The 22,255-nt window shown below is 38.4% G+C and overlaps 2 protein-coding genes across 2 annotated transcripts; one reads left to right on the top strand and one right to left on the bottom strand.

Moving 5' to 3' along the window:
• Positions 1-138: 138 nt before the first annotated feature.
• LOC129189182 (fibronectin type III domain-containing protein 7-like) lies at positions 139-9,451 on the bottom strand. Its single transcript, XM_054790597.1, has 15 exons — positions 9,248-9,451; positions 8,520-8,773; positions 7,464-7,479; positions 7,085-7,333; positions 6,652-6,912; positions 5,535-5,795; positions 4,508-4,771; positions 3,930-4,184; positions 3,586-3,843; positions 3,057-3,311; positions 2,264-2,518; positions 1,400-1,654; positions 1,276-1,305; positions 1,047-1,084; positions 139-725 (listed from the first exon to the last, which is right to left on the bottom strand). Exons 2-15 carry the CDS (start codon positions 8,640-8,642, stop codon positions 711-713), a joined length of 2,535 nt encoding a protein of 844 aa, XP_054646572.1. The 5' UTR covers positions 8,643-8,773; positions 9,248-9,451; the 3' UTR covers positions 139-710.
• stxbp3 (syntaxin binding protein 3) lies at positions 9,226-22,101 on the top strand. The gene is made up of 19 exons (XM_054790598.1): positions 9,226-9,456; positions 10,222-10,271; positions 12,834-12,915; positions 13,421-13,497; positions 13,576-13,648; positions 13,721-13,821; positions 15,660-15,805; positions 16,408-16,501; positions 16,663-16,787; positions 16,905-17,003; positions 17,114-17,171; positions 18,189-18,254; positions 18,738-18,818; positions 18,923-19,058; positions 19,398-19,504; positions 19,653-19,751; positions 20,367-20,452; positions 20,751-20,899; positions 21,475-22,101. Exons 1-19 carry the CDS (start codon positions 9,411-9,413, stop codon positions 21,576-21,578), a joined length of 1,779 nt encoding a protein of 592 aa, XP_054646573.1. The 5' UTR covers positions 9,226-9,410; the 3' UTR covers positions 21,579-22,101.
• Positions 22,102-22,255: the final 154 nt, after the last annotated feature.

Genomic DNA, 22,255 nt, shown 5'->3' with positions numbered 1-22,255 from the left:
TGGCGATGGATGTATTCCACACAGGCATGGCTGAAAACATTGGTATCTTTGGCCAAAAACATTGGCATCTTTGGCATGCCAGTATTTTCTGCCATGACAGTAGCTGGAGATGCTTTGCCAGGGCCTTCACTGTCACCTCTTTGGTGCCATTCACTTCATTTGCTGAACTCCATGGTGCCAATGATTTGCATTCAATGTGAAAAATAATGATTGTATTACAATAATGCCACTTTGTCCAAATACTGCTGAGGCCCAGCGATGGAGGTTTTCTGTTTAAACTGTATGTACTGTACAGCACTGTAACTCTTAAACGTAAATGCAGTTTGTGAACCCTCTTAAATTAAAGCTGAAAGTCTATACTTCAATGACATTGGCTGTTTTAATTTCAACCCATAGGTGTAGAACAGCAAAATGATAAAAACTCTGCTATCTTCCAACACATCTGGACCTGGCTGTATCTTCTTGGCAAAGAAAAACAGTTGCATGGCAAATATACCCATCTTTACTTCATCATATTAAAATGATTGACTGGGTCTGATTGCTGAGTGGTTGGTCATTTTACTGTATGTGAGGATAATTAGGGATGTTTGCAACACTACATTTCATGGACAAATGACAAGTTTACAACTCGCTGATCTCATTTGCATTCAGAGGAGGAGGATGGATGTTGCTGGTGGACGGCGATGATGATGAACATTGAACTTGCTGCATTATATGACAGCGGGCTGTGAACACAATCATTTTTTCAGTTTAGGTTAGAAATTCAAGCGTTTGTAATGTCAGCAAAGCATTTTAAATTGCAGTCTCATACTTCTGATGGTGAACATTTTTAATATAATGAATTCTGGTGATTTAAGTTGTATGTAAAGTAAATGTTACATGATTTACAATTTATCCGTACCTGTATGGGTAAGTATATGTATTGTAACCTAAGCATCTTACATCAAAGGAAGTGTTGAAGTGGCAAACTTGTGACTTTTGAGTAAAAAAATGTGACTCACATACATTTCCATTCACATAGCAATGAGCGATGTATGCTAACTTACCATCTGCTCATCCACACTTCTCTTGCCTCTATAAAGCACTGCAAAAAAGCAATAATAATTAAAATGATCATTTTTAATAAGCTAAAAGCAATATAAAAAAGCAATATAATTTTTTTTAATTAAAAAAAAGCAAAAAGCAAAATATTATATTATAATTATTCTTAATAAAAATAACACTACATAATCTGATTATGGCATAAATGTAAAAAATGTATTGAAAGGCACTCACCTGTGCCAACATCACTTCCTGAGCATGTGACTGAAAGAGCACAAATAAAGCATCAGTCAAAAGCCACAGATCCCTGACATCATTTAAAGCAGGAGTTTACAAAGTCAGCAATATGCCGCCATACCTGAGTAAAGCCTCTGAGGACAGAATGAGACTTTACTTCCGTCCGCTGTCAGTGGGGATACCACTACGTGATACATTTCCCCACATTGGACGTTTGCAACTTCGCAGCTGCTCTCCCCTGCAGATGTGCAAGTGTAGTTATTGCTGCCTAGCATCTCAGCTATGTAATAGTGGCTGCTGCCAGTGGTGCGCCAATGCAGCCGCAGCGAGTTTCCAGCCATCTTGTACAGCCTGACACCTGATGGACAACATGCACCTGCAAGAGAGGAACACAGGCTGTGACCAGTGTGTGTATTCTCAGAGACCTGCAATAGTTTTCAATAATGTATTTTTTGTGTGCAAGGGGACCCGTTACATATATACGGAGCCCTTAAGGTGGCATGGTAAAAACTATTGCGAGATCCTGAGAAACTTTTGCGAGTTTGTGAGTTCCTGACAAACTTTTGTAAGATCCTGAGAAAGTTTTTAAAGCCTAAGTTTGTAAAGCCAGAAGGTCCTCATCCATGACTGCTGCTCATCTAAATACCAGATGTAAACATAAGTTTGGAAAAACTTGGGATCGCTCAACAGTTTCTCAGGATGTCCAATAGTTTCTCAGATTGTTCTCATCTTTTTTTTTACCATCATGCCCCCTTAGGGGTGCCGTACATACATCATTTAAAAAGAAGAAAAGTATATATACGAGCTGTTAAATTCTTTTTTTTAATGTATTCTAATTTCAGAACTACAACAGGTACTTTAAACAGCATCAGATGGCAACAGACGTTTGTTGCGGTTGCGGTTGCTGTTGCATAAACCTACTCACTTCACATTGCTGAACATGAGCGAGATGATTTATTGAAATGATTTGTTATGAATTACTCACTGGATGAGAAGCCCTCATAGGTGCAGTTGGCACTGCGTCCACTGTGGCTATAAACCTCCATGGTGACTGTGTAGTTTGTGCCACAGGTGATGCATCCCATGAGGCAGTGGGAGTCCTGGGTGTGGCATCTGGCGTCACCACGCGGAGATGTCAAAGAGGCCATGAATGAGTAAGCATCTCTAGCGTGAGACCATGAGAGGTTCGTCATCGCTTGAGTGGCCTGGTCCACAGTGAGATTGACTGGACAACAGGGTTCTGGGAAAAGAGAAGAAAACAATTTGTATGTGCATGTGTGTGCATGGTTTGAACAATGTCAAATGTCTTCTGGTTATCTATCACAATTCATAACACTTTAGAGCAGTGAGTCGCAACTGGTGGGTGGTGGCTCTTAATCTTGCCCCCTTATGGTGAAGGGGATTTTTTTATGCTGTGTCATCTATTAATACTCCTATAGGTGGCGACAACGCTTTGTACTGCTAAGACAAACAATGTTTAATTTGGACACAAAATGTGCCACACCTGTCTCTTGTTGAACCTTAAAAAGTGTTTGCCTGTAAGTATTTTATAATTATTATTATACCAGCTTTTTAAATAGAATAAAAAAAAAATATCTATTTAATTGAAAATTAAGCAGAATACGTATTACATATTTATAGTATATATTTTGATATTCATACATGCAATACTACTTTTGGGATTTGCAACCAATGCAAAACGTGAGTTTAGGCTCCGTTTTACACCTTAATAATACATACTTTAGGTTGGCTATTCAAATCAAGTCTTTATTGCTCACCTGTTTCTAATGTTTCAGAGTAGCTGGGTAAACTCTGTCCTGCAGCGCTTTTTGCTATGGCGGTCACCTCATAAATGGATCCACAAGGAAGACCTGTGATGTCACAGCTACTTCCACTGGACATGCAGGTGTGTATGCCCTCTACTCCGACTGCGCTTACACTGTAATTGGCAGCACGGTTGTCTGCCGTCCAGCTTACAGTGATACAGGAAGAGTTTTTCTGATGAAGCTGCATATTCATCGGCATGCAAGGAGCTGACCAGGAAGACAGAATAGAGAAATGAAAACAGTCAAATCTTTTGCATTTAAATAAGGAAAATTAGGTTTTTGTTCCAACTGAGGAAGTTGGTAATTACAGTTTTGTGATCACATCATCAAAATGGCATACATTCTTTTTTAAAAATAAAAATAATAAAAAAATCAAATCAAATGTATTTTTTAAATGGCATAAATTCACAAAAACTCTTATAACAACTATTAAAAACACTAATTCACTGATAAGATTTAATATAATGTGTGAATGTTCTACCTGTGTCTTTAGTGTGAGCTTGGCATGCACGATTACAACCGCTGATATCATTGCAGGGTGTCACAACCACACTGTAGGGACTATCACAGCTGAGGTCAGAGAGGGCGCACACCGGTGCTGTGTCGTTGCACAGGATGACCTCTGAATTATCTGCTGCCCGAGTCTCGTACAGATCTGCCCCCATTGATGCCATCCATGTGATCTCCAGAGTTTCTGTGCTCACCAGGGAGACGGACACGTCCTCTGGACAACAGGGCACTGGCGAACACAGCGGGTCAAACAGGTTAAAACACAAAGATTACAGATAAAGACACTGGACTTCTGACGCCTGTGCTTTGACTTGCATGTGGTGTAGTTGATTAGTGGTCCTGGAGGACTGGGGCCCGCGTCGTTGAAGGCGAACACCGACATCAGGTGTGTGTAGCCACATTGGCAGTGGAAGGTGCAGTTGTTGCCGGTGGTGTTGCATGTCTCCTCACTACCATCACCTCTCTTTATGTAGGCCATGTAGCTGTCAGCATAAGGTGCCATATCCCAAGACATAGTGCAGTTTGCTTCCACAGACTCCACCATCGCTAAAGATTCAGGTGGGCAGGGAACTGACAGTGACAAACAATAAAAAATTTCAGGTTTCAACACTGAAAAGGTTTTTTCATTTTATGAATGAACCATATCTCATTCTTGTTGAGTTGGGGCACCAGACCAGGCAGACTAATTTATGAGTCTTACACAGATGTGGTTCCCTCAAAAATATTGCATTACTGCTCAGAGAAGATGTCGTTCCAAAGACAAGGACTCTATCACAACATATCATAGATAGCGTTGCAGCCACACATGCAAAATGCAACACGTGTCTTCATGTCATGTTAAACAAACATTGGTTGAAATCAAATCTGGTAAGAATTGAAGTTTTCATACTCACAGGTGATGAAGACAAAGGGGCTAGATGGATAGCCGGGCCTGGCCTCATTGGAAGCAGTAACCTGGATAGTGTGCATTTCTCCACAGCCCACTGATGACAGGCTGCAGGAGCTTGAGGTGGTGTTACAAGTACGGTTCTCATCACTCATCACATGGTACTCAATGTGCCCATAAACCTTCTGATTGAATTCCCAGGAGACAGACAGTGCAGCCAGGTCATCACTCCTCACCACAGAGACTTGAATGGAAACTGGCATTGGAGGCCCTGTCAATTCATATAATACCAATAATAAATAAAGATATAGTAACTCTCAGTATTAACATACCTGTGTGGTATAACCAAAGTTTGGATTTGACTAGCATGAATTATGTATCAGTAAAACATACATCAGTAAAATTATGTATCAGTACAATAAAAAAAAACATCAGCAGAAAGGAAAAAAAAACAGCTGTAATTTTACGAGAATAAAGTCAAAATATCAGAGAAAAAAAGTTGTATTCTAACCAGAAAGAAGTTCCAATTTTACAACAATAATATATAATATTCTGAGGAAAATAATGTCATTTTAGTAGAACAGAGCTGAAATATTAAAGAAAAATATGTAATTTGGTTAAATAAAAATAGTATGGGAAACAAACAAAACAAAAAAAAGTTGTAATTTCAGGGGGAAAAAGTTATAATATTATGGGAATAAAGTCATAATGTTACAATAAGAAAATTTACAAAGACTATTTCAGAATAAAGTTGAAGTATTTGTAAAATTTAGAAAAAAACAACTGCAGAAATTGGGGGGGGAGGGGGCATAAGCCGAAATTCATACTGGTACTACACTTTTTCACCTATATCACCAAGCTAATATGCAGTTTTTTATTGAAATATATCTAACTTCATAGCACATCTACATGTGTTGGTTTACAAAATATCAAACGGACCCTTGCATCATTTCATTTTTCAGTATGTGGCCCTCAGTGGAAAAAGTTTGGACACCCCTGCTTTAAACAAACAGATACTGTATGTGCATCCTTACGTGTGGTCTGGTTGATGTAAACACTTCCCTCTCCCTTTCTCTGTTCAGGATCCCAGCCGTAGCCCATGATTATGTAGAGTGTGCCAGCTTCCAGTCCAGAGATGGTCAAATTGGTGCTGGTGGTGTTCTGTTCTATGGTGTTGTTGGAGCCAACCTCGTACATGGATAAGGTGTACCGGACAGCATTGTCAATGGGGTCCCAGGATACAACAATGCTGTCGTTAGTGGGAGATGACGCATAGAGCTCAAGAGGCGCCAAAACTGTGGAGAAGAGGAGTATGAGGTGATTTGTTTCAAGAATACAAATAGTGCCCAGTGCAGTAGCTTCATTTAGGGCCTTAGCCATTCAGTTACAATTGTCGGTAGTTGTTGTACATACAGTACAGCATTATTCCGATTTGGAAATATATGATGACAGAACTTGTTTCGAATCTAGTCAGGTCCAACGAGACCCTCAAATAAAAGCAATGTTGATAAACATCATAGCAGTTAGGTAAAGTAACACCAATTCCAATTGAAGTTAAGACTTCATTACAAAAAAGTTTCAATGGAAAAACTATATTGTATCTCCAATATGTAGAAATACAAAATTTGTATACAGTAATGACATACGTACTTGTAATATTTGATATTTAAAATGATTTCTAAATCTCTTTTAACACTATGTGTATTTGACTCAGATACATGAGAAAAATAGATAAACATAACAACATGATACTGTAACAAAAAAGAGATACCGGTAATAAAAATGCTAGATAGTATTTCTGGGTGAACACTGTAGATCAGATGAGTCCCCCCTGGGTGAGGGTGGAGGTGATGGATACTGTATATGCTTAGGTCAACTCTTTGTGTTTCACATAGAGGGCCCAGGTAAAGTTACAACCAAGACAGGACAAGCTCTAAAGGCTGGATTTCTTATATAATGAAAACCAAACACTGGTGATGTATCAGTTTAGTGTATCATTGTATAAAATAGCATCCACTACAAGACAATAAAGAAGATCAAATGTCTTCCACTGGGAATGTGGTGTGATGGGACGCAAATGTGTGACTATGTTACAGGATTTGTTCACAGACATGAAAGTGGGAAAATCACACATGTTAGAACCAACTGTACCTGTCTTTCCAGTCACAGAAGGAGACGGCTGGTTGCGGCCTCCGCTATTCACCGCCATGATGCTCAGCGTGTACTCAGTGTACGGTGTGAGGGAACTGATCTCAGCAGGGGAGGAATAAACTGTGTCTTCTCTATAAAACCCACCAGAACTTTGGATCCGTAAGATGTAATGTGTTGCTCCAGTAACCAAGTTAAATTCAACTATTAAGGTCTCACTGTCCTTTGGCTTGACTTTCTGGATGGGATCCATTAGCGGAGGTGCTGAAATAGTACAGATGAGACGTCATATACAGTAAATCCATTTTAATCAGTAGAGAGGTTCTTCATTACATGTAACAGTAACATAAAATTCTAATGAGGACAGTAGAGGTATTAGAGCAAAACCAAAAGGATTAATCTTGGAAAAGGACAGATACATTAACTTAACCCTCACCTGTTGATGACTCAACAACTATAACATCCAGACTTTGTTGGCTACTATCCAAAGCTTCAACCGTGAAGTCATACACAGTGTTTGGAGACAGAGAGGTGACAGTGCCCATCACCGTGTTTGCACCAAACTGTGCAAAAGCAATCACGTTTGACGAGGATTTTTCGTGCACTGTGACCAGGTATGAGCTGGCTCCAGGATACCTGCTCCATTTCAGAGTCACACTTCTGGATGTTGTTGAGAACACGGATGCTGTGAGCATTGACAGAGGAGGTGTAACAAGTTTTCAGCATTAAGGAATACTTGTTATTGTAAGATAAAGATTTTGTCTGTTACCGACTACAATAAGTTACACTGAAATACATGTATAACCACATAGTACCTGTGATAGCTCCAGCCTGTAAATTTGGCAAAAAGACAGTACATTATTAATTACTAATTTCAAAATTCTTAACTCAATATTTAGTTTGTGTTCCCATTTTGTCCACATTTTGCAATTCCACTTTGAAATCAACTAACATTATAAAATGGCTTACCTGTGTGCAAATATACAGCAAAACAAAAATCACCAATCCCTTTGATGCAGCCATTCTGGTACCACCTTTTCTCAGATATGATTAGATTTTAAACTCTGTGTCAGTCTGGACTGTTTTACCCTTTCTTAAAGGTATCTCCTATCTACATTGGTTGTAATAACTATACCTTGTCCCGCCCTTTTGACATGGATAGCCAATCATATCGAAGCAGAGAAAGCGAGAAAGGGCAGGTTTTGGATGGATCAATGGCATGTGACAAAGAAGCTGGACTTTCCCTGGCAAGTTTAATGTAACTTACAATACAGTGTACATTTTCTGGAAGGCAGACTTTGCGTGTATGGGAATGGGAATCGCTACCTAATCTGCAGAAATAGTCTAGCAAACCACTTGGAGAACCGAAATTGACACTGAAGACATACAGTGTATTTACAGAGTTGGTTATTTCTGGATGGCTGTATAAATTAGGTTTATTTGGTTGTATATACAGTACATACAGGCTGTATGACCAAACGGAGTTCTTCGTGTATTGTAACCCATTTATTGGCCTTCAAACTGTAACCTGCATCATGAGTTGGAGCAGTGTGCTCTTAGGTTGGTGGGTTGTTGTTTTGTTTTTTTTACTTCTGATAATATTGATATGTCATCATCATTCACTCATTTTCGTCCGCTTATCCTGTTCATCGCCACAAGTGAGCTGGAGCCTATCCCAACTGACTTTGAGGCAAGTGGCATTATTCTCTTGAGTTCTCTGCTGAAGTCTCCAGGCTGTGGCGTTCCTTGATGCGTAGGTTGGAGCGCTGTACTACATGAAGATCATGACCTTTCTAAAATCTAAGATATATTGCTTAAATTAAGCTAAATAATCTGGCAACAGAACAAGCTCTACGACAGGGGTCACCAACCTGGTAGATTGCAGTAGAGAGTAGAGCCGCTGCTCCTTCACATCGAGAGGAGCCAGTTGAGGTGGCTCGGGCATCTAGTCCGGATGCCTCCCGGACACCTCCCTGGTGAGGTGTTCCCGGCATGCCCAGCCGGGAGAAGGCCCCGGGGCAGACCTAGGACATGCTGGAGGGATTATGTCTCACAGCTGGCCTGGGAACGCCTTGGTGTCCTCCCGGTGGAGCTGGAGGAAGTCTGGGCTTCCCTACTGGGACTGCTGCTCCCGCGACCCGGACCCGGATAAGTTGAGGAAAATGGATGGATGGATGGATAGAAAAAGAAAATTTAATTGACTTGCCAAAACAAACAAGTAAACTAGAAACAAACAAAAAATCAATTTTGGGAAGTCAGTTGTTCTTGTTTCATTGGCAGGCTATTTTGCCAATAAAGTATACTTAATATTTAATACTTCTGATCAGCAAATTTGTGGTTTTACTATGATACACCCGTGTTGTTGTTTTTTATTAACCAGCTTGTTGGATTTATTTTGAAGGGCAGCCTTTACTGGCAACAGGATGTATTACGCCGATGTTGGCCGACTCATATGGGCTGAGTGTTATCAAGTGCAGCGGAAGCTGTGCTGCTCCGGCAGAACCGGAGAAGATTTTTAAAAAAACGAAAGTTGAAATACGGGGAAAAAAACGGGAAACTATTAAAACAGGGCCGAAAAGGGAAAAATATGGACGCTTACCAGTGAAAATAGGAGGGTTGATAAGTACGAACATAACGTACTATTTTGCGTTCATTCCCCTGCAACCGGAAGCATGACCGGAAGTCGTAATGTTTGGCTTCATGTGCCACTCAGAGCACAGAACAGGCCAGGCAGGAAGAGGTGAAACGGAAAAAGAATCAAGATGGCAACCGGTCCAGAGAACGGACTAAAAAGAATAGTTTGGAAAAGTAAGTTTGGTGTCCTTGTCTATCTCTCTTCATTCTAATTAAGTACAACACAGTGCATTCGTATCGTTGAGATTCAAGCAAAGTTTCAAAATACCAATTGCTTCCTTTGTGGCTTTGAAGAATGACAGTTCGCGTCAGCCTCCACCGTGGTGCGAAATGAACTCAGTTTATAAAAAGTGAAACGATGAGACATGACGCTCACTCTTGACAATTTCTGTGTTGTAACTTGGCAGAGAACATCTCGTATTTCCTGCTTTCGACTGGAACAACTGTCAGTCCGAACTGGGTCAACAATTACTTAGTTTGAAGCCACACCTCATTTCAAATGGCTACGGGGTAAACAAATTATCAGTCATTTTACCCAGGCACTTTTAAAAGTGCTGTTCTATCAAGTAATACTAAGAGCGCGTCGAGATATACGAAAAGATATACATGACACAGCACACTCATTGACTACAATATTAAGTGCACTCTAATAATCTAAGGATATACAACACGAAAACTGACTGTATTGAAATTGTTTTTACACAGATAAATTAATTGCAATTTTTTGGTCTAATAATATGGTCACATTTGCAGTTTGCAATAGTTGATGAACTGCACAGCATTGCAATATACTCTTTTGTAATTAAAGCAACGAACAACGGTGCTGTGTGTGATGATGTGCAGTTGCACACGACTGGGAAAACTTAAATCACAACAGCAAATCTATTTCTGACAGAACTGTCCCTGCCTTGATTCCTGACCTTACATTCATCTTTATAGGAATTAAAGAAACAATTATTGAAGACTGCAGAAAATCTGAAGTATGGAAGGTAAGCCTCATGGATGTCGTCTATTTTAGGGTGGCTTGAGCACCCAAACTTCCTAAGTTCCCCAAAAAAACATATCTGTACTTTTTTCTGTATAAGAAATTAGTTCAGGCATGCACTAACACCAACCAGTTATAAGTAATAATACAAGTTATTATTTGATCAAAAACATCGGAGGAGAGGCCATTTGGACCTTCTTGTAATGTGTGGGTACTCAATGAACCAGACAGTAGACAGACACGAGGAAAAGCAAAATACCTCTTGTCTAGTTAAACTATTCCTTTTGGACATGTGGAATTGTGAATTGTAATATGTGATATATTCCAGTGTAACTTGTATGCATGTTCAAATAAATTAAATCATTACTATTACCATTACACAAGAATGAACAGGTGATTAATACAAACATTGAACACTGATACGCAGAGAAAATAACGCCAAGCAATTTGTGAGGTCAGATTTTTTTTTGAGGAGGCATTTTTGTGGTGCTAATGTGTTACTCTTTTGAACACATAACTGAAGTAAGTAATTGTTAATGTAATATGATTGCCTACGTTTACCAAGGGAACAAAATCTGATGTTGTAGTTGGCTATGAGTTTAGATAACTCATTCGATATTTTCAATAAAAAGAAGATATCCTGATAACGTTGGACAGGAAAGACGGAGTCTTCCACAGAAGGCAGGAAAGGAAAATAGTAAGCCAGATAATAAGTCAAATAATTAATAAATTGATGAAGCCTATGCAATAAAAAATTGGCCGCACACACTCTAAGAGACTCCCCAAGGGACTAAGGCCCCCTCCATCTTTCAATCATTGTGGCGTCCGTGCTAAACCACCATTAACTTGCACTGAATTCTTGTGTCCGTGCTAAACCACCATTAACTTGCACTGAATTCTTGTGTTGTCAGTACATAAGTAAACAGATAACAAAGCACTACTTTGTTATGCTTTACAGACTGTTGTTTAATTGGAGCAGCCACACAGTGCAATATGGCACATTCCAATTCAAAGAAACAAAAAATGAAGTGAAACAATTCAAAGGAGCTCAAAGATAATGTAAATGATTGTCAAACAACATATACTGTAAAGTGTTTTGTGATGGTTCTCTATCAAGTGTTGAATTTAATCCTAAATGTAATGTGTAATTTCTGAGTACATGGTGCCTGTAACTAGGGGTGTTACAAGATCTCGTGGGATTAAAACATGACAAGATTTTTTGTTTGGAAAAAAAAATGTCTCATGGGCACAAAGGCAGGGCATAAATTAATCACACAATGAATGAAAATGAACTCAGTAATTTTGCCGGGCTTAATGTATTGGTATGTGCATGCGTGTCTGTTTTACTCATCTCCCGCCTCCAAACAGGCAGGAAGAGGATTCACTCTGTGCATTGGTTTCACAAACATGGTGTGTTTGTTCCATAAAACAACGGCATTAACGGAGTGAGCCCTTTTGTCAGTCATACAGTCCTTTGTCTCCATGGGTGGAGGCGGGGCCCAAAGCATACACACAGAGTGCAGTAAATTGGAACATAGTAGAAATTAAATGAGTAAATTGCAATATATTGACATATCTTTTTTATATTTTTTCATTGTACATTTCTTAAAAGTAATGTTAAAACTTTGTCTCATCTCGTTCTCGTAGGTCCAATCTCGTTTATTGTCTCGTCCCGTGAACTGAGTGTCTCGTGACACCTCTACCTCTAACTGAAAGTACAGTAATCCCTCGTTTATGGCGATTAATTGGTTCCAGACCTGACCGTGATAAGCGAATTTCCACAAAGTAGGATTCCTTATTAATAAATCAAATATTTTCGTAGTTAGAGCATAGAAAACCTATTTATGACCTAAATATGGTTTTTAACATTATTAGTCCTTTAGACCTGAAATAACACCCCTATAGTCACCTTTACGCTTGTAATACCCAATATAGTAGACAAAATAAGAGTAAATAAGCATTTATGACGTAAATAAGACTCATGCTTGTATGTGTTGCAGTAAATGTGGTCCGGACATGTGGACAGGAAGTGACGTCGGGGGTTCAGAATTTGAGTTGTAGCTGCATTACGGCCACAATAGTAGTCTGTGTTGTTGTTGTTGTTATCATGATTATTATTAATATTATTATATTATTATTGCCCCTGATATAATTCAAACCTGCAATAAAAGTGTTGTTCCAGCGATCAAGTCTGGTACATCGGTGTGCCTCACCAAATGTTACACTAACATTACTAGTTACAACTAGTGACCAGCAAATATATTTCGTCTTCTTTATGTGTCTTTTGAATGCTATATATCTGTATTTTAGTTCATTTTGCCATTTTATGCGAGAAAATGCTTAATTTATGCAAAAAAGTACATAAAAATTGCTTAAATATGCACATTTTTTTACTAATAGTTCGGATTCAATCACAAATCAGCATGATTTATTAATTAATATATTTTTGAAAAATCGTGATAGAGTGAAGCCACAAAATTTGAATCCCGCAAAGTGGCGAGGGACGAATGTATATCATAATATCACATTTCATCAAACTTACTAAACTGAAACCTTTTCTGTGCAGGTATTGATTCTGGACACGTTCACCACAAGACTCCTGTCAGCGTGCTGCAAAATGTCCGATCTGATGTCAGAGAAAATAACAAGTAGGTTATCTGTAGTTGGGTCTAGAAGTTTGAATAAAATGATGCATGAGTTTTTATTATTTCACTATGATAAACAAACACAAAGACGTGTAGCGTTAAGAGGAAGAAGAAGAGAAAAAAGTACAAAAGTTCCTACCAATTCAATGAACTCGAACTTGTACACCCAATTCTTGTTTTCTTTAAATCATTGAAGATGCACTTTGTGTAATGATTCAACACTGGAAAAGGTATACTTCATGTAAATCATTAAAGGCCAACCTTAATATGACGTTCATGACCATGATTAGTAAATGTAAATTTCTGACCCCAACTGTAAAAAGTGGAATTAAAATTAGTATAATGAAGAAATTAATTGTGATAGCCAACATTTAATAAAGCAAACTATTGTTCTTATACTTGTAAAACTGCTGTACCTATACACGAGCATTCATGTACTGTATATATATCAATTGAAGTTCATGTGCGGGCATCTGCAGTCGATAGAGTAACCGTCCTCTTTCTGTAGTTGTGGAGGACCTGTACAAAAACAGAGAACCTGTTCCAGAAATGAAGGCCATCTACTTCATGACACCCACAACAAAGGTCTACCATTGCTTCTCTTACGGTATTACTATATATTCACCTTGCTGAACATTGTATGGTATTTTCCTTTTTTTTCAGTCTGTGGAGGCCTTTATTGCTGATTTCAAGCCCAAACCAAAGTACAAATCAGCATATGTTTATTTCACTGACTGTAAGTAACTACTCTTAATATGCTGTAATAGTAACTACAGACACAACATGTAATTAAAAATCTGTCCCGCAGACTGCCCTGATGACCTGTTCAACAATATAAAGCTGTACTGTGCAAAGTACATTCGGATATGTAAAGAAATAAACATATCCTTCATGCCCCAAGAAGCACAAGTAAGTTTTTCTGTCTTTGTTTTTTTTTTATGAGATGTTTGTTGTCCTTTATTTAAAATTATGTCCCCTGGTTGTGCATAAGCTTATATTACCCTTTGGCATGTTGAATTAATGATTATGTGGACGGACTACTCCCAGCATGGCTTGTTTATTCAGCCATTTAGGAGCACACCCAAAAACAAATCTCGCAACACTTAGTTTACACTATAACGGTGTCCTGTAAGGGTCATTCAGTTGTCAAACTCAAATGAGAATGTTACACAAACTAGTCCGTTCGCTGCCGTGTCCATCAGTGAACTCGGGTGCCCAAACAATGAATCCCACTTGTTTGTGACTAATACACCACGTTGATAACTTAATACACTGCATGAGTCAAATTATGTTTGTAATCTGTCGTTATTACAAAACATGCCTGTTAGTATAACAACTAGAAGCCGGCACAGGAAAGAAAAAAAGGCCTATTATTCGTATAAAAAAAAAAAAAAAAAAAAGCATATATAACCAAAATTAACCTATTTCTACATAACTCTAATTAGCTACCGGGCTGCCGCCAATGCAAAGTACAGCCAGTGACAGCTAGGCAAATCGTGTAAACAAAGATGCAAGACGAGTCGAACTGCAATTGATGTGGTAAGGGAGTGATCAAACACGCTGGGATCGACTGGCATAGTCTGTGTCAAGCTCAACAGAAGACATGTCATTTTGTTGTCAATTCTACGTGACACAGCAGACATGTATGATTTGCCACCGCACGCCGATCTCTCATTGAAAGACAAGTCATATGTAGTATTGTGGTCACGAGGCTTCATTAATGTTACATTGATGAGACATTACCTGAGATTACATTACCTTACAGTGCATGGCATGTCCGACATGACAGAGTGGAAAAAAAAAAAAAGCTCTCCTCCAATTCATTGTGGAGGTGGTACGTTTTTGGCTTGTTACTTTGTCCTTCTTCCCCACTCAGTTTGAAACACTTTCTTAAGTTTAAAACAAATAAATTGGAGCCGTGGCTGTCTCTTAGTAGATCTCTTAGCAGTGATCCCGTATCCTTGCATTAGTGTTGCATAATGTCGATCCATCCATCCATCCATCCATCCATCCATCCATCCAACCATCCATGTAAACAAAAAATAATAGGACTGTAAACGTAACCATAGGGGTGTTATTTCATGTATACAGGGCTCCAGTAATCATAAACACCGTTTTTAGAAAGTCAAACAGGTTTTCTATGTTCTAACAATTAAAATATTCACTTTAATAATATTGAATCCTACTTTGCGGAAATTCACTTATCGTGGTTGGGTCTGGAACCAGTTAGCCGCGATAAACTACTATATTGGGTAAAACTAGTGTAAAAGTGAGTACGGTGTGTTTCATGCCTACAGGGCTCTAATAATGCTAAAAATAACATACAGTATTTAGAAAGCCGTATACTGGTATTATATGCTCTAATTATGAAAATATTCAATTTCTAAAGAAGGAATCCTACTTTAGGGAAATTCAGTTATCACGGTTGGGTCTGGAGCCATTTAACCATGATAAATGAGGGCTTACTGTATATAAAGTGTTTTGGGTGTCTGGAACAGATTAATTGGATTTACACTGGGGAAAAAAATGTTCAGATTTTGTATGTTTCAGTATTAGATTGACCCTTTGGAATGAAGAGATAACGAAAACCAAGGTTCCACTGTATTTTTTTTGTAATGTCTGGCAAAATGATAAGATACCACTTTGATTTGACTAACCAAAAATGCAAGCACTGCAGTGATTAAGATGTTTCAGCTGAAAGCCTGGCATATAGCCTCATTTACACAGCCATTTTGAATGCTTTTCAGGTGTTCACATGTGATAATCCTGGAGCCTTTCAGAGCATCTACAGTCCCAACAGTCAGGACAGAAAGAAGACACTGGAGACGCTCGCAGACCAGCTTGTCACGCTCTGCGCCACGTTGGATGAGTACCCAGGGGTCCGATACAAAAAGTAAGCCAGTGACAATGTATTTACTCAGATTACATACTTCTGCCTCAAGCCGATGCTGGGTTTAGGTGGGAAAAGCTTGTTCTGTAAAAACAGGATTCGTTTTCAGAGAAGAGAGAGCTTCAGGAGTTAAGGATCGCTTACCTGCAAAGTTAATAAACTGAAACCAATACTTATATCAGACAAAAAAAACCTTCTGATATTGATTTACCACGTCAGGTGTATTTGGATGGAGGGGATGTACCAATTACTAGCTGATAGTCATGTACATCAATCTAGATATGCTTTTATTGTCTTGTATTAAATGCATCAATTTTGCCAGCTTCAGTAGGGTTGCATTTACAGGCCTTCAAAGTTCTAGAATACATTCACCTGCAATATTAAATGAGATCCATTACAAGAATTGCATTAATAGCAAACAGTGGATGATCATTGCGTTTTGGACTTAAATAGATTGTCCAGTTGTTCTGTATCTTCTTTTCTGGTTGATTAATGTAGCTTTATGGTTTCCCGGAAATGCGTAAAATAAACCTGGACAATATGGCAATTATTATATTAATGATAACACTGTAGTGTATTTATAAGTATATTAATCTGACAACTAGAGACGCCAATATGGAGAATACCAAGACCCTTGCGGAGTTGGTGGACAACAAGCTGTCCAGACACTATGAACTGGATGACAGTACCAAGAAAAAGGTGAGACATCTACTCCACTAAGAATGTTGACAATAAAAACAAAGCCTTAGCTTTGGAAATACATGTCAATCTACAACACAGTGTGACAAAACAAAGCAAAAAACATGCCAATGTCTTGTTATTTTATCATGGTGTCCTCTCCTTATTTCCCTTTCCACCAGGAAAAGACTCAGGCCCAGCTGTTGATAGTTGAAAGAGGGTTTGACCCCGTCAGCCCTATTCTGCACGAGCTAACTTACCAGGCCATGGCTTATGACCTTGTTGATATCCAGAATGATACATACAAGTAATGCACACTTCTAATCATGTTTTAATTCAGCAACGATGCACAGATATTTTTCTTAAATATACATTTTAAAACGTACATACTAAATATATGCACACATACACTGATTGTTGGCAGGTACAAATCTAAAGACGGTTCAGAGAAGCAGGCCCTGCTGAATGAGGACGACATCCTCTGGGTTAAACTGAGGCACAAACACATTGCTGAGGTGTCTGAGTAAGTGTGTTAGATTGAGGGGGGCATTGTAGCTGGGTATTTGTGGCCTAATGACATGTAAACACCTCCTATTGTTACCCTTCTCACTCTACATTTTGTTTGTAAACCAGACAAATCCCTAAGATGGTAAAGGAAATATCTGCCAGCAAGAAACAGCCAGATGGAAAGGTGCAGTGCTGAGCCTGTGTTTTAACTCACCTGACACTTATAATAATCCACCAAAATATAATGACACCCAACACAAGAGATGTTTCAAAAATAGGAGGGATATTAGTTCAACCATAACTTCATTAGTGTGGTTGTAATTTGCCATGGTGCAGAAAGATGGACAAAATCTGTTCTCTCAGTATACAGGTGGTCCTTGGTTTACGATGTTTCGTGTTGCGTATCGTAGTTGCTAGCGTGCGCCCATAAATTAATTAGAAATCAAATTTTGGTCCATGAACTTGCTTGTTGGTTACAGCACGTGATTTAGGAATACACAATATGCTCAATATTGGCCGCAATTGTCTCAATTGCTCAACTGTGGCAGCCATCATTAAGTATTAAGGATCATATTGTCATGTCTACCTGGGTGTTGTAAGGATGACTATGAGGTGGTCGATCAACAATCTCTTTATTGCAACACAAAAGAGGCAACTAACAGCAGAACCATGAAAAAAACAACATCAGGAAACTCGGCTGTCCCCCTCTGCATGCAGCCATCTTCCTTGGCCCACACACTGTCAGGACTCTAGTCCTGTTCACGGCTTCACAGAGCGTCTGAAATCACAAAACTCTGACACTACACATAATCACCGGACTGCTACAGTATCCTTGGGCATATTAAAGGCTCTGCTCTTATGAAAGCGACAGTAATAGCTAAGCAGCATTGTGGTATTTTAGTCTCTTATTACTGTTTGATTTAATCCTTGTATTTAGTGTATTTATTACTGTATTTGATGTCCTCCATGTGTTCAGTGTACAGTGTGAGTGACTTAGTGTTCATTTGGGTATGAATTCTGTCCCAAATTCAATTGACAGTGCGTCGGACCACCTGCAGTGCAGTTCTCCAACACTGCAGTGCAAACTACAACCAAAATAATGAACTATTGTTAAGTAATAGAAAGAATTACACAGATTTATGTAATTATTTTATTGTTCTGTATTTCCTGAGCAAATGTTTGAGTGTGTTTTATTTTTCAGATTACCATCAGCAATTTGGCCCAAATGATGAAAAAGATGCCATCATTTCGTAAACAGCTGACTTCGGTATGTTGGATTGTTGAGACTGGCTTGGGTCAGTCTTTGGGAGATGGCAGTCGTTTCCCATTTTCCAACTTTTTAAACTCGAATGACAGTTTATAAGTGGTTGTGGATGTCATCTTATAATGTAACAATTTTTTTTACAGGATTGACAGAATTATTGACAACAGTGGACTCTTAAATAATATTTTAGTAATTCTTTGGAACAAGCATGAATACACAACAGTATCAGTTTGAATTATGATAACATGTTTAACAACTATGTGATGTTGAACCTGTTGTTTAGTGTAAGGGCTTATGAAAACTGTTGAATTGATGCTATATAATATATAATGAGCTGCAGAACAACCTCAACTTTCGGCTAATTTCTCATTTCACGTGCAGTTGGTCTTAAATAATCTTATATTATGTGTATTTTGATTATGTCTGATGTTTTGTATGTGCACGTTGCTTTGATTAATTGTGCCTTGTTCTTTTTCTTAAATCAAGAAATCTGTTCACCTTCAGTTGGCCGAAGATTGCATGAAACATTTTTCAAACAATGTGGAGAAACTATGCAAAGCTGAGCAGGTCGGTCTGTGCATGTGGTTTTATTTTGTTAAAATGGACAGCAGCATCCCCAACTTATTTGTATGAAATGTAGTATGAAATCTGTATCAATTGTCACTGTGTAGGACCTTGCTGTGGGCTCAGACGTGGATGGGGTGAAAGTGAAGGATCCCATGCGGACTCTGCTGCCAGTGCTGCTGCATCCATACAGCATCTATGACAAGATCAGAGCTGTGCTGCTTTACATCTTCAGCCTCAATGGTACATTTATCTTGTTCAGCACACCTCCCCCTACCCCCGCCTTTTGTAGTTGTTCCATTGACTGCATTTACAGAAAAGTGACTGGAGACCTAGCATTAAGGCATACAGTACCTGCTTTTGCCGATTGCCCCTTGCTGGCCGGTTGCAGTATTGGTCACATTCTGGTTCATCAACTTCATCAACAGTACTTGAATCCAAGCTCTTTGGTGTAATTTTTTTCACCGTGAGATAAAGCGGAGTGACGTCATTGCAATCAGTTATACTCAATTGCATTTCCTGAAGATTTTTGCGAGCCAAAATAGAAATTGTATGATGTGTTTGTTTTGTATGAATTGGCAGGAACAACAGATGAGAACTTAAGCAAACTCATCCAACATGTGAAGATTGAAGATCAAAGAGAGTTTATCCTGAATTGGAAAGAACTTGGAGTCCCTATCATCACATCTGTATGTTGAGAATCACAGTTGGTTAATTTAATGTTGAAAGCACTCATCAGTGAACTGAACTGAACTTTTTAAATCTGTGATTTGGCCACTGGGTTTCAGTTCTATTCCAAATCCTGGTCTCTCCTGACTTTTATACTTTTGATTTCAGCCCAGTTTCTTTGCTCGTAAACCTTCCAGACGTGATCGTTCTCAGGAGGAGATGTACAACCTTTCCAGGTGGACGCCTGGCATAAAAGATGTAATGGAGGTCAGGAAGATGTCTTTTGCTGGATTTGCATTTGTGCTGTCCTTTACAGAAACCCTGTCAGATTGTTTCACCTCAGTGAATTCATAAAAGTCAGAAGACTTAAAATGTTGCTTTGTAACTGTAGTGGGCACACAGTAATACGATGTAAAACGAATGAATGAAAAACCCCAACTTGCAACACAAGCACAAACTGAATTTTTAGACCTCCTCCTTCAGCTGAATCTGGGCCACTGTGCTATGACAATATTGCTTTTGAATGGCATTTGTTAGAAAATAATGAACTGTTCTATGGCAGTGGAGGTTAACCTGATTCAGGTCATCTGATAGGCAGTGTAAAATACAACTTTGTGTCATTGTGCTTTTATATGTTTGTAAAGACCGTTTTTAGCCTATATATGGCACAAAGACTTATAGGAGGTGCACCTGATCAATTACACCAATTCATAATCAGCATATCTGTGCTGACTCTCACGTGCTTTTGAGTTTGTATGCAAGTTCTGTAGAACAAGCGTCAGTCAGTCATACCAGCTAAAATCATAAAGTTTGATTTCCAGATGTCATCACTGATTAGCTTTTGTAGATGACACAACAAAATTACAACCGTGTTCTTTTCAGGATGCTGTGGAGAACAAACTTGACACAAGGGAATGGCCCCACCAGTCTGAGTGCCCAACAGCTTGGAATGGTTCCGGAGCTGTCAGGTGGGTTTGAAAGAGAGGGGGAAAAAAAGACATACAGTGTATGGGCATATTCTATACTCGGGCATTGTCAGTGTTGATATCATTGAGATAATAAACTTCAGTAATATACATAATTTATTTTGGAATATTGCATGATGTACGTCATGTATAAACACAATGACAGCACATTGTCGTCCCCTAGTGTTGATTATCAAACACTGCAATGGTCTGAGCGTCTCACAAGATTAACAGGATGCTTGCACACAAGAGACATTTATTATTTGTACTTTATTTCCATAATCTGTTCATTTGCTTACAGTGCACGTCAGAAGCACAAATCCAGTACTCAGGATGAACGTCGAACGGGCTCGCGCCTCATCATCTTTGTCATTGGAGGAATCAGCTACTCTGAGATGCGCTGCGCCTATGAGGTCACCCAGGCAGTCAAATCCTGTCAGGTCATCATAGGTAGTTATTCATTCCCCTGATTTCCTCTGTCCACTCATTTCAGTTGTTTTTTTTTTTTTTTATCTGGCTGATGATTTAGTAAGTTGTGGGCCGAGATAAATGAAATGAAGTTGTGATATTTATTTTTTGTTGACTTATAGTGCTTAACAAATGTATTGCACCTGATACACAAAGAAACAGAGAAAGAAAACTGACATTTTTTTAATCTTTCAAAAACTTGTTTAAAACCAAAAAAAATGTATTGTTTATTTGGCAAACTGACACCAGTAAATTGCCTTTTTTTTCCACATATAATAATTTAATATTTGGTATGGCCTCTTTTGGCCTTGATAACAGTTTGCACAACATTTTTTTTATATTAATATGAAAATAAGTAGATGACAAGAATTATATTTTTGCATCAAAAATATAATTTTGGTAAAAGAGCTTCCATTAAAAAAAAGTACTAATGTTAATTTAACCTTACATTGGGTGGTGGTTGGTTTAATAAATATGTTAAGCGTTCTATATCAAGTTTAATGTTTATGCCACTGTGTTTTAAAGCCTCTCACTACTTTGTTTGTTTTGATTTTTAGGGTCTTCCCACATTTTGACCCCCACCGGTCTACTGAATGATATCAAGGTCCTTAACAAGCGACCCATGGAAATTTTCACAATTGAAGAAAGGAGCAATGCCTGAAATTCTTCTCACAGACCACCGTATACTTCCTTAAAAGTCATAGCAATAGCGCACTCAACACACCCCCTTGCATGGAAAACTGAAGGGAATTTTTTTTTTTTTCATGCTTGTTTCTGAATTACAGTACGCATGAGCACACGTTACACACAAGTAACACAAGTAACTCTGTCGTGTCAGCTATAGATTTACACTATGAGTTAGCCTCAAGATATTCAAAATTGTAGTTATATATGGTTACTGGCCTCACCCTATCCTGGAAAAATACTGGCATCTATATTTTTTATTGTCTAGGAAATGTTCAAGAAAAGGGTGGGGAAAATTAGCGCTATGCTAATGTATATATTGTACTGTATGTAAGCACTGAACCCTGCTCTGCCATTTGGACTTACATTATCATGTCTGTGTATAAACACTTGATATTATTTTTAAAGTGTTTTTTAAACCGTTTATTACTGTTTTCTTAAACTGAACAACTGACTAATAAACGGATGAAGTGGTTCAATTTATACTTTAGATTTTCATCAATACATGCACATTGGACAAAACATCCAATAGGGGAAAAAATCCTCTACATTCATAAAAAAATCAAGTAAAAGTTTTTTAGTCCAAAACTATGTATTTATAATTGTATGCATATAGAAACCATTAGATGATTTCAACATAAATTATTTGTAGTA

Source organism: Dunckerocampus dactyliophorus, chromosome 10 (assembly GCF_027744805.1).
Source record: "Dunckerocampus dactyliophorus isolate RoL2022-P2 chromosome 10, RoL_Ddac_1.1, whole genome shotgun sequence".
NCBI lineage: Eukaryota > Metazoa > Chordata > Actinopteri > Syngnathiformes > Syngnathidae > Dunckerocampus > Dunckerocampus dactyliophorus.
The sequence above is the reverse complement of the archived record's forward strand: the minus strand, read 5'-3'. Positions and strand labels throughout refer to the sequence as shown.

Bases quoted from the DNA above. Each gene is read 5' to 3' on its own strand.
- LOC129189182 (XM_054790597.1), bottom strand. From the start codon at position 8,642: ATGCCGGGAACACCTCACCAGGGAGGTGTCCGGGAGGCATCCGGACTA. The intron at 6,913-7,084 runs GTGAGGGTTAAG...GTACTATTTCAG, and splicing joins AGTTGTTGAGTCATCAACAG to CACCTCCGCTAATGGATCCC. The intron at 5,796-6,651 runs GTACAGTTGGTT...TCTTCTCCACAG, and splicing joins TTCTGTGACTGGAAAGACAG to TTTTGGCGCCTCTTGAGCTC.
- stxbp3 (XM_054790598.1), top strand. From the start codon at position 9,411: ATGGCAACCGGTCCAGAGAACGGACTAAAAAGAATAGTTTGGAAAA. The intron at 10,272-12,833 runs GTAAGCCTCATG...TTTTCTGTGCAG, and splicing joins GAAAATCTGAAGTATGGAAG to GTATTGATTCTGGACACGTT. The intron at 12,916-13,420 runs GTAGGTTATCTG...CTCTTTCTGTAG, and splicing joins GATGTCAGAGAAAATAACAA to TTGTGGAGGACCTGTACAAA.